Source organism: Amphiura filiformis, chromosome 3 (genome assembly GCF_039555335.1).
Source record: "Amphiura filiformis chromosome 3, Afil_fr2py, whole genome shotgun sequence".
Lineage (NCBI taxonomy): Eukaryota > Metazoa > Echinodermata > Ophiuroidea > Amphilepidida > Amphiuridae > Amphiura > Amphiura filiformis.
This window is the reverse complement of record NC_092630.1, coordinates 66,569,298-66,582,247: the sequence shown is the minus strand read 5'-3', so window position 1 is coordinate 66,582,247 and position 12,950 is coordinate 66,569,298. Positions and strand designations below refer to the sequence as shown.

The 12,950-nt window shown below is 35.2% G+C and overlaps 1 protein-coding gene across 1 annotated transcript in view; it reads right to left on the bottom strand.

Annotated features, from left to right (window-relative positions):
- LOC140147448 (vascular endothelial growth factor receptor 1-like) overlaps positions 1 to 12,950 on the bottom strand; it is a 66,459-nt gene that overhangs the window by 38,100 nt on the left and 15,409 nt on the right. Inside the window, exons 2-5 of the mRNA XM_072169225.1 lie at positions 6,263 to 6,595; positions 4,929 to 5,252; positions 3,679 to 3,972; positions 521 to 865 (exon numbers count right to left, since the gene is read on the bottom strand). Of these exons, the coding sequence (XP_072025326.1) occupies positions 521 to 865; positions 3,679 to 3,972; positions 4,929 to 5,252; positions 6,263 to 6,595 (1,296 nt within the window). The remainder of the gene's footprint in view (positions 1 to 520; positions 866 to 3,678; positions 3,973 to 4,928; positions 5,253 to 6,262; positions 6,596 to 12,950) is intronic.

Below are 12,950 nucleotides of genomic sequence, written 5' to 3'. Positions count from 1 at the left end.
AATAAAGGTAAACATAATGACTGCAAGGATGGTTTTTATTTGAGATATCAGTGATGGCAAATGATGCAGAAATAACCAAGTTATAAAACTAAAATAGATAGCAACAGATTCAAAAGTTGCACCCCTGTTGGTTTGGGTACATGGCAATAACCTTAAAACATGTTCAATCATCTTGCTATGGTACACATTGACAATGTTGATAGAAAGTGATAATATGATATGCATGCTGTGTAAAAACCACTTATGAATTTGTAACTTATTCGGTTTCTGCATCATTTGCTCTTACTGATATCTTGAATTATCAAAAACATCCTTACTGTCATTATGATCACCTTGATTTTCAAATACTGCCCTTACATTCGATGGAAGTTCATGACTCATGAACTGTTACCTTATTTTATATTGTTTTTGAACTTTTTGCTGACTGTATATACTATTTTGTAAAATTGCATTGCAATATATGAAATTATGTGTTATTTCTAGAACTACACTCTATGAATGTACAAGTTAAGGTTCCTACCTGTAGATGTTATATACACATAAATTGCTCTTCTTAAATCATCTTCTAGCTCCTGTCCAATATATCGCACCATGATACAAGCATACTCCCCCGTCTCTCTTGTAGTAATATTGGTAACCCTCAACACACTCCTATATAACAAGCCAGTATTTGGAATAGGATTTAACTCAGCCGTTGATTCTACTGATAACTTAAAGTACGCCTCATCAGGGTAATACCATATTAATGGCACTTGTCCTGTACATACTAATTCTAACATGTAGTCTGATTCTGCGATGATGAGTTCTGATGTAGTTGAATTGACAGCTTCATTTGGTGGGTTTTGTACTGCTATTTCAGGCTTTCCTGTTATCAAAGTAGATAAAAAAACACATAGAGAGATGATAAGTTCATAAATTTGTTAGGAATTTTGTATACAATTCCCATGATGTAAAAAGAGTATGATCCACAATAAAATGTATTAAAGCACTGCCAAGAATTATTGGGTGGATGAAGCTGGGAGTTAAAAGATCTGCTTCTTACAGCATGAAGCCGTACCCCTTTGAAAGCAACAAAAGAACTGTTGGAAAAAGTTCCCAAACAGCAAAAATCTATAGTTGTATAATCCACAAAAAAGTCTGATTCTCTCATTTTGAGTCAAACCTGAGTTCTCATAGTTCTCTAAACTTACACAATACATTCTGAAATTCAATTAACTCTTGACATTGACTATAATCACATTCAAACTGGAATTTTATATTAAACTTATAAATTTAATTGTCTACACTGCAGCTTTCAGCATGCTTACATAGTTCATATTATGCAGCAAAAATTATATCACATTTACATTTCTAATGTAAAGTAGTACGTACATAACTCACAACCGGTTCACATTATTGAAAAGTTGATTACCACCTTGTCTACAATTCTTCTTACAAATTATTTGGAAGTTAATTATGTCACATATTTTGGGTTTCCTATGAAAACAATGCTTTTGTCTTTTTATTATATTTCATAACCTTAAAAGTGAATAGTGAAGGGTGGGTACAGAGGGTTACCTCTCAATATTATATATGCTACTAAATAAACACATGTTGTCATCTTATATTTTTATGGCTTCAAACCTTTTGAATGGCCCTACAAATGTTAAATAATAATGATACACAATGAATAATTTAAGTGAACAAAATGACTTATATATTTGAATATCAAGATCATCACATTAAAACTATGAAATAATGAGCATTCAATATCACTTGTTTTCATTTAAAGTACAATCACATTGTTCAATATCTACATGTAGGTCACAAATCATAAAATAATTATGGCCTTTGCTTATCAAGGAAATTAATGTAGGACTGTTCCAGCTGAAATCCATATACCCCAAATAGAAGACATGAACTAAATCTTCCACATTGAGCATGTGAATTTCAAATAGGGTTTTCTGAATGGGTGACTCCATTTGAAATCTATACCCCCCCCCCTATGGGAAATTAAGGTTATGTCTTCCATAGGGGGTGTATCATGGATTTCAACGGAATCTGACCTGATTATGAATCACTATGACTGTGGTTACACAATGTGCATCATATTCCATGCTTGGTTGAGTTTTTACTAGTGATATTTTATACAAAATGTGCATTTGTTCCTGTACAGGTGTCATTCAAATACCATAATTATGTTCAAGCTACTTCTGGTAGCAAATGACATGCATGATCTGATCCATTTGTAACAAAAATATCAAATTTTCACCAAAAGATCTACACTACATGTACACATTAGATTGTAGCATTGGATTAAAAAGAGCCCTTCTTTTTGTCATAATTGTCACTTAGAGATGTTTGTTTTGATGGCATGACCTTCATCCATCATGTCCATCTTTTATTTCAAAAGGTCAGTGCTGTATGACAAGTATTGCTTGAGTAATGACCAATAACATCACAAGTCAAGCATGTTTACTTCCACAATATCAGATGTTGATTTTGTTTATTTAAAATTCAATCAAGATTAAAAAAGAGCATTTTTCTATTTTTTGTTCACTTTTTTAATGTTTTTCAGTATGGTATTTAATTTCTTTATTTTCTGTGTTGCTATTACACAAAGACCTATATACTACAAAAACAGTTTGTACATTTTTATTTTCACACAAATGGATACAAGAAAAGCATGACAATTTAGGTAGCGAAAACAAACATACTCTTTTCCCATAATTGTTCTCATCAAACTTGTTTGTCGATCTCTTTCCAAGACAATCTTTGTTTCCATTAATTTAGGATTTACTAGGCTAACCAGCATGGCGTCAATACATTGCATGTAAAGAATGACAGAGCAGAATCCACTTGCACATGTGTGTGGATTTGTTGAGAGAAAATATATTTGTTGTAAATATTAGGTCAGTGAAATGTCCTTGTTCAGCCTCACAAATGCAATTTAACCTAGCATTAGGGACAGTATTTGACCATTCTTCAAGAAAGTAAATATCAAAGCTTTTAAGGAATAGAACTGGATACAAAACATACAACCAACAGTACACTGCCTACTTTTTGACTTGTAACATTTCCATGAGAAATATAGAGGTTTGAATTTCTTTTTCACAGAGTATTAGTTTTTACAAATGAGGCAAAACAAAGAAAATTACTATTTAATTCCAGCACCTATATGTCGCCAATGCATGTCATTCCATTAACTGTGATTGAGGTTTTTTTTTTTGATGTGCTATGCCCATCCTGTATGTGGTGTAAGCCCATGGTGTAAGTGATTGACTAATATTTTGATTGTATGAATAAAATGACAGGAAACATCTCAAATACAGTACCTAAAAACTTGATTTTTTTTGCAGCGTATGTTACTTCTTGAATTGTCAAAAATGTTATACTGTAACATTGACTGAAGAATTTTTACACAATTTTTATATACCGGTACTTTAAAAAGTATTCATAGCCAAAATTTAGTGAAAATATTGCAAAGATGACAAACATACACTTAATAAAAATTCAGCTTTCTTGCAAAAGTCATCCAAAACTGACTTGCCTTTTGCTTGTGATTCCCTTCAGTGGCATAGCAAAGGGGGGTAAATAGGGGCAGCTTCCCCCATGAGAAGTCTTTTTATTTGTTACACACCCCAGCAACCACCCCCCCCCCCACACACACACATTCACACCCCCTTATATGAAACCTACCTATGTAATTGAATATAAACACCTGTTCGTCCACAATCTTTTCAACTTGAGCCCTGCAACGAAGTTCAGTTCCAAAGCTCTGTAGTTGTTCCTGAACAACAAACCCTCTCTGTGGATCATATTGAGTGGTTCTCAGGATATGAGATATCTCCAGTATTATACCTGGGGTAGGTTCTGTTATAAGAGTTACTTTTGCTGCTGGGTTTGTGACACGGCAAGGTATCAAGATTGAGTTGTCATCTGCGTAGGCTGTTACAGTGGTTGTTGATGTCGGGATGAACAGTGATGTGGTGTCTACAAACAAACAAATAAAAATACATTATTGTTGTTATTAGTTAAATAACTCCTTCTTGATGAGTAATATCCTATACTTGTTTCAAATTTTTTTAGTATTGAAATTTACATTGATATATGTTTCAATTACATCAAACATGTATCTAATTCATTGGAAAAAATTGATGACTCAATTTCAAATTTGTTTCTCAACTTGAAAATAAATTTTATCCATTTAATATTAATCAAAATTGAAATTTAGTATTCTCAATAAATATATAACCAAATGTTTATCAATATTTGAATGCAATGTAGCATAGATCCTTCAAATTCATGACACCATTATGTAGGTCTTGGTTATGCGGTTATGAGCTCATCATGAGAACTCATCAAATGTAATGCCTTTATAATGCCTCCAAACCTGCAGGTGTTAAAACATAATATCTCTAAATTACATTTTGCATTAATTTCACACTATACAGGCTAATTGTGCTAACACTAACATTATGATTTATTTAATAGTCACTGGAATAGATAAATAGCAACATATGGCTACTCATCATTATAATTGCTACTTTGTTTAATTCAAAGCAAAAGACAGTATACCAGGAACTTGGCTATAATTTCAATATACATTAGCCAATCTTCCTGTTCAGGGTTGGAAATCTACCATGTCTAATTTAAACATCTCTTGACATAGACAGTTGAGTTGTGAACTAAAAGGCTTTCCTAAGCTGAAGATCAATTAAAACCTGAAAATAATATAATGGACACAGAACCACAGATGAATCCTATTCCATTTTCAACTTACAGGAGAATTTGTTATTTGTGTAATTTGGCCATTTCGTTTTGATCTAGCTAGGTTGATTTACATCATTTCTCAGACTCGTGAGTTTTCAACTTTTTTCCATTGTAACAATCCTGCTCGATTTGATGATTACTTTTTGTATTAAAAACACAAATCAGTCCCACATTACCTTTTGGTCCTGTGACATAAATATACACAGAATCACTAAGAGCATCTCCAACATGTTGTTGGCCTTCATCCGAGGGATGATGATGAGCACATAAATATTCTCCTGTATCAGTGTACACCACATGATCAATGGTAAGTACATTGGTTTGTTTCCATGATTGTCTTGATGTGCCTGTGATATGAGTTGTTATTGCTATACGCACTCTTGATTCTGTGCTTTCAGGATAGTGCCATGCTAGGTAGAATCCACCTTGACAAGTTAATGTTAAAGTCTCATTTTCAATTAGACTAGTTCTTTCCAGTGGATCTATTTTTGGAGATGCATCTGTGGAGTAAAAAGGAAAAGGCAAATCAAGTATTTTATAGAGGTATATCATTTTTTTTGCTCTCTCTCTCTCTCTCTCCTCACTCTCTCTCCAAGTCTGTCTCCATCCCTTCCTCTCAGCTATAGTCGGTCTCATCTCAAGTTGAGAGCTGTTGAGTGTGTCATCAGTGTGTTAAAAGCAGTTGCATTGGCAGCATATGGACAAAATCGCCCTATTATGCATATGTGTAGGCCTACATATGACCCGCGAGATTAGGTTTGCACGCCCAATTTGAAACTGCCACTGCAAAATCCAACATGGTGTTAGGCCCTACTCTCAACTTGAGAAGACATGCAATATACATTTAGTTCACCTCAAATTTTGAATTGACATCATTGTGCATGTTCATTATGTAACAATATCTGTAAAAATATGCTTGTTATAAACACTTCCAAAAAAGAAATCCCCCCCCCTGATTAAGTATAAATAATAACTTTAAACATACTCAAGTAAAAGCGATAAAATTGATATGAACATGAGGAGAATTTCTAATACAAAACTTGTGTAAAAATATATCTTAATGATTGAACAATTAATGATTGAATGAACATTGGTGCGATTTGAAAAGCGGGTTGAAAAGTTGCAAATAGATAACACAATGTGAAATTACATAGACAAACATATTCCATTCACCTGATGCCAGTCGCTTTCAGCATTTGCAATCAAATAGTAACTGACTTTGCTGACCACAGTCTTATCAATCTGTACAGCATTTTGCATTGTCTATATCCATTCAAACCTATCCTTTTACACAGTACAGCACACTGCAACTTTTTGAATTCAATCTTTTTGATTTCTTGATCAATTATTTCAATTTCTTTTTAAACAAGTGCAATATCATGTTGCAGTTAACACATTTCTCTTCATGTTCTTCTGAATATTTTTGCTTTTCTAATTATGCACAAAGTTCTGACCATCCAATCAATCAAGCGCAGTCTTTCTTTTTTGGATGTGTTTAGTTATAACTTACCATGAACATCCAGATTAATTTCTATGGTCATCCGTACATCATTATATAAATAATCTGCATCACACACATATACTCCACTATCATCATGACTTGCTGAATAGATTTCTAAAGATGTGTTAGAATGAATTGTTCCTCTGTTCTGATCATACCATGAGCCACGGAGTGGTTTATCCTGTAGTACAGGTTGTTGCCTATCACCAGGAGCATACCATCTAATCTGATAGTACTCAGAAAGCTCTGTCAAACATGGTAATGTCACTGATTTGCCTTCATCTACTGATATTAAGAGGGGTGGAGATGGGGTGGCTGCTTGGTTTACATTGATCATCAAACCTGTACATGGATGTAAAAACAAAATAAAAAATTCACATCAGATTGTCTCAGAGTCATTGCACTCCTTGAAAGAGCAGTAGTGGCACCACGTACATGTATATTATCTGTGGAAATGTTTATTTCTGGGGGCATAGTTCTTTCTTTAGGAGACGTTGACAAACAAAAACAATACTATATAAACAACAAAAAGATGCCCCAGCTCCACTGTGACTATATTGGTTTGCCAATATTCAGAAAAAAACTGCATTTATTCTAATCTTTGACCATATGAAAAATGAAAATCAAGTTAATAAATGGTGCGTTTGTGAAGATTATCATTCATCCAGGTAGTAAACAGTATTAATATTAAACTATAATCTAGTCAACTGGACTTACTATTTTTTGAGTGGGAAATTTTCACGTCCAATCCTGAACGCATCATCAGCCCTACTGATGTTGTGGCGGCAAAAGTTCATTGACCTGTGAAAGGGATGTTGTAGTATCACAGGTCACCACCTTTGAGTTGAACCTGAGAGGTATCTTCCTATAACGTATGACGTTTCAGCGTTGTTTACATGCGTACCACCTAAGGAAGCGGTGAACTGTGTTCGCGAATTCTTAAGGAAGGATAATACCCTAAAGGAGCGCACAGACCTCAGTCCTGATCAAGTTTGTGAAGTTCTTGAATTATGTCTGAACACGACCTACTTTGTCTACGATGGCAAGTTCTACAGACAACGCCATGGTTGCGCAATGGGATCACCAGTATCACCGATTGTCGTAAACTTGTTTATGGAACAGTTTGAACAGTTGGCCCTTACATCGTATGCTGGTACCCCCTTCGCACTGGTATCGTTATGTTGATGACACTTGGGTGAAGCTACGTAAAGATCAACTAGCCCCTTTCTACGATCATATCAACAATGTCAATGAACATATCAAGTTCACGCAGGAAGAACTGAAAGACAACAAACTTGCGTTTCTAGACTGTTTGGTTACAGTGCAAAGCGATGGCAGCCTAGAAATATCGGTATACCGCAAGGACACGCACACAGATCAGTATCTGTTGTTTGAATCACACCACCCATTGGTGCACAAACTGGGTGTAATAATACGAGCACTATTCCCTCTAGTGAGGACGCAAAGGAACAGGAACGGGAACATCTACAAAAAGCACTGAACCTTTGCGGTTACCGTAATTGGACCTTTCACAAAGCACTCGCTCAGACCAAATCTACCGTGAAACCGCTCCCGCACGTAAGACTCAGGATGACGGTGAGGTGACTCATGCGGTAGGAAACATCACTATCCCTACATCTCCGGACTTTCAGAGAAACTCCGTCGGATTTTTCGTGACAAAGGGGTACCGGTATCGTTCAAACCCAAGAACACTTTACGTCAAGCGCTAGTCCACCCCAAGGATAAACAACCTAAAGACAAGCAAAGCAACATCGTTTACGCGATTCAGTGTCAAGACAGTGGATGCGAAGAGCTGTACATAGGGGAGACTAAACAAACGCTTGCTAAACGCATGTACCAGCATAGACGAGCCAGCACTGGATGCGGTGACTCCGCCGTCTATACGCATTTGGACATTACAAAGCATTCTTTTGATAACAAGGATGTGAAAATCTTGGACAGAGAAAGCAGATGGTTTGAGAGAGGGGTCAAGGAAGCGATTTACGTGAAACGGGAGGAGCCTTCACTTAACAGGGGAGGCGGCCTACGTCACAACTTGGCCGGGGCCTACAGTTCAGAGATCAGGAAGATACCTCTCAGGTTCAACTCAAAGGTGGTGACCTGTGATACTATAACATCCGTTTCACAGGTCAATGAACTTTTGCCGCCACAACATCAGTAGGGCTGATGATGCGTTCAGGATTGGACGTGAAAATTTCCCACTCAAAAAATAGTAAGTCCAGTTGACTAGATTATAGTTTAATATTAATACTATTAATAAATGGTGCTTTAAACAAAACTATATTATTGCATAACAGCATACCGTACCTTACTTTTTGTATTACTATTTTAAGGAAATGGTGCTCAGACAAACTGGCATTATAATAAGGGAGAGAAAAAATCAGAACCGTTCTGATTCGAACCAGCACGCACCCACGATTACATGTCGTTGAGTTCACCACCACACGCCACAAAAGCTCATGGCGGATCTGCCGGCGAATTGAACATGTAATGATTTTATTCTCTCGAAAATGTCTCACGACCAATGTAAATTAATTATAAATAGCAGGTACATGTAGGTCCTGTAAACACTGATTGCAATCACACAATTTTAAAAACACAATAAAGGGCTCGGTCATCTATCTTTGCAGTATGGGGGCCTGAGACACACCAAATCGCATTCTGAATATCCTTCCGATATCTAATAATATATAGATTTGTTTAAAATTCACAATATAATACAAATTTGATGGCAAGTTATTAAATATTGATATTTTTGACATTTAACAGCTCTTCGAAGTAAACTTTACTTAAAGTGCTTGTTGCTGGGAAGAGAAGCAGACCATCATATAAAATAATAACACTTTGTCCGGTTTAAATATAAAGGTCTTGAAAATTTGAATCGTTCGATTTGAAAAGAGATCATAGGTCAAAAACCTTTGGTTTCAGGAAGTTGGCATGATTGACTTTTTGATGTACACATTCATATAAATGCATTGGTACACATTTTATTTCAACTATTTTAATTTTTTTTCAAAAATTCCATTTGAAAAATTAACTTTTTTGGTCAAAATTGAACACCAAAAAATCATCAAAATATTGCATCATTTTTTTTATTAACGAAAATTGACAATTGAATAAACATGTGACATAATATTGTCAATCAGTTATACATGTTTTAATATTTGGCATTTTTGGTTTTAAAAAAAGGGAAATAAATAACAAAAACTGCATTTTCAACCCAAATATCTCAGCTCGCGTTACTTTTCAGAAATGCCAGCCAGGTTAAATAGAAAAAAGAGACCCTAATGATTAATTCTAACCTGACTGGCACCTTTGCCTATAAATGTTGCAAGAAAATCTTAAAGGAACACTCCGGCAATCATAACATTATGTCTTATATGTTAGAAAAACAATTATCAAGCATGAATCACATGGTTTTATTTAAAACAAACTCATATTGACCTTAAAACATGAATACAAACAGCCATCTCTCACCACGCGATGTCAAAGTTTTAAAATTGAAAAGGTGTAGGCGCACAATTTTGCTGATTTCCACACCAAATTTGATTGGTGCATTGCCTAATTAAATGACTGAGTGAGCCTTGCATAAAAATAACTAACCAGCAAGTGAAAGGTCCTAGCAAATGCTCATGCCAACTTGGCAACAATAACAATAACAGTATGTATGAGCCCAAATCAAAGATGCTATCAAACATAAATTCCGCCAATGTTGGGTGGGTGTAATGAATAAAGTGATCAGAAGATAATAAACACACTTGATTTACAATACAGTGAATACACCCACAATAGCACCCAAGTGGCTTCTAAATAAGTGCAAATTCCTTACAAATAGTGCCACTTTGTGACAAAAATACACTTAATAAATTATGCCTCCATTACCATTAGCTAGTAATGGGTGTCCTACATACAGATTAATGAGATTATATCACACTTCGGTCATTGTGTTCCAGTTTATATAACATGGGTAGGCTATCGTCAAGGAAACAGGAAGGATATCTTTAAAGGAGTTGTATGGTTACAAATGTGAATTACTTTTTGAAAACAATCTTGACTAATATCAATTTATTAGGCATAACAAGACGAAGATTTAATCGAACTCGCAAACATCAAAAGAGTTCAGTCAACCAAAAGTTGAAAATTGAAAATCAATCATGAAATTTGATCAATTTTGAATTAGGTACATTCAAGGCCTCATCCAAAATTTAAACCCTAACCTAGGCTAACCCCAAACTTAGCCTTTTCTACTACAGGAGCCTACACAAGCCAAAATATTTCAGTATTTAATTAAGGGCAGTCTGTTGTCACTGAACTTTAGAAGTGAATTTGAATGATCCATGTTGCTTGATGATACCATGTATTGATTTGAATTGACTTTTCTGTGCTTTCCTGAGTTAACCCCATCTGCCACTTTTTGCTTCACTCATTATGAGTGAAAGTACACCCGGGGAAGTATAGTAAATTGCTGCACATGTACATGGGTGTTATTAAAAATATGTTGTTTAAATGTTGTCAGGTTTTAGTGGTTTAAAATGATTGAAATATTTTTTCAAAGTTGCTGCAAAACACTGTAAAATGGTATTAAAGGTGTTGACAAAAATTTTTAATGTTTGCCAATAAAATTTATTTATTTTAATATTTTACAATATGGAATGTTTCCATGCCCTTGCTTTATATACTTTTGATAAATTTTGAAAACATTTCATGTTTTTTATTTTTGTGTGAAATCTTTATTGAGGAGTTTAAACATTTAAAACATGTAGTATCACATCATTTTAGAAGCTGGAAGAAGTAGATTTAGGGAGGATGTGGCAGTTTCCCACCCACCTGTCTCCCCCCCCCCCCCCTAATGAAATGAGTGATCTTTGTCAAAGCTCACAGCAAAATCCCTGCCAATAACCCAAAGTTCATCTACTTATAATTGAGATGGGGTGCACACTAACAGGTAGATTAAAATGTGCTGAATATTCTATACTTGTGATAAAATATTTGTAATTGAAGACCCCAGTAGATAAAGTAGTCAAGTGCCATTTTGACGAAATTGAGTTATTGGCAGATTATAAGTCACTGGGGGTCAAACATTTTTTTCTGAAAATTTGGGTCGATTTGACCCCTTCCAAGTAGGGGTCACGTGAGGGGTCAAGTGGGGTCAAAATTTCAAAATGGTCCGATTTGTTTCAAATTGGTCCCAAATTATTCCTTAGGGTATAAGGATTACAAAAATATATAGTTTGCCATATCTAACGTGCTTAGTTTAGCAGTTATAGGGTCAAGGTCAAATTTTCAACAACATCCGATTTGCATAAATGATACACCAAATTGTTCCTCTCGATATGGGCATTTAAAAAAATGTATACTTTTAACTATTATTAACTTTCAATTTTGTGAAAAATGCAATTGTTTAAATCTGACCCATGGTTTTAGTGGAAAAAGTAGTCAAGTACAAAATACTGATTATTGATTATAAAAAATCAATAAATGACAAATCGTTGAAAAATAGCTACATTAAGTACAATATCCAAATCAATTCATTACAGCAAATTTTATACAAAAATAACTAAGTTTGTGGTCAATAGACACAATTCATAACTTTAAACCCACTTTTCTCGAAACTGTTATTTTGGCACTTAACTAAGGTCTTCAATTACGAGTTTAAAAACAGAATTGTTCATCACAATTAATAACATTATTTCTCCAAAATCAACTATGGCATTTAAAGCCATATTAAAACATTTCTGTAAAAATAGAGTAGTAGTTATTTTCCATAAAATGTTAGCTTTTACTATCAGATATGTCCCCTTTTAATTTTGAGCCGAACAAGTGAGGTAAAGCATAGAAAATTGGAATTTACTAAACTGGTGCCAATGCATGTTACTCCAGCAGTGGTAATACGGTACGACCCTCTGATGTGGATGTGTGTCCCGCACGCCTTTTATGTACTGTGTTATGCATGTTATGAACATCGCATATGTGTTCAACTAATATTTCCATTGTAATAATAAAACTAGAAACGTCGCGGTTTTCGACGCAAAGCGTCGAATGGGATGCCTCCACCATGGGGCGATTTAAATGTGTACAAATCCATTTTTAGTAATTTGACCTCAGATGACCCTTGGGTGACCCTGGATGACCCCAAAATGACATGCCAAAAATTTGGCTCTAAATATTGACTGTACCCACCAAGTTTCATGCCCATACGACCAATTTTATTAATTTGACCTTAGATGACCCCTGGGTGACCCCGAAATGACCATCCAAAAATTTGGCTCTAAATGTTGAATGTACCTACCAAGTTTCATGCCCATATGCCCATATGACAATTTTTAGTAATTTGAACTCAGATGACCCCTGGGTGACCTTGGATGACCCTGAAATGACCTTCCAAAAATGTGGCTCCAAATGTTGACTGTACCCACCAAGTTTCATGCCCATATGATCAATTTTATTTATTTGACCGTAGATGACCCCTGGGTGACCTCAGATGACCCTGAAATGACCTTCCAAAAATTTGGCTCTAAATGTTGACTGTACCTACCAAGTTTCTTGCCCATACAACCAATTTTATCAATTTGACCTTAGATGACCCCTGCGTGACCCCGGATGACCCCAACATGACCTTCCAAAAAATTGACTCTAAATGTTGATTGTACCCATCAAGTTTCATGCCCATAAGACA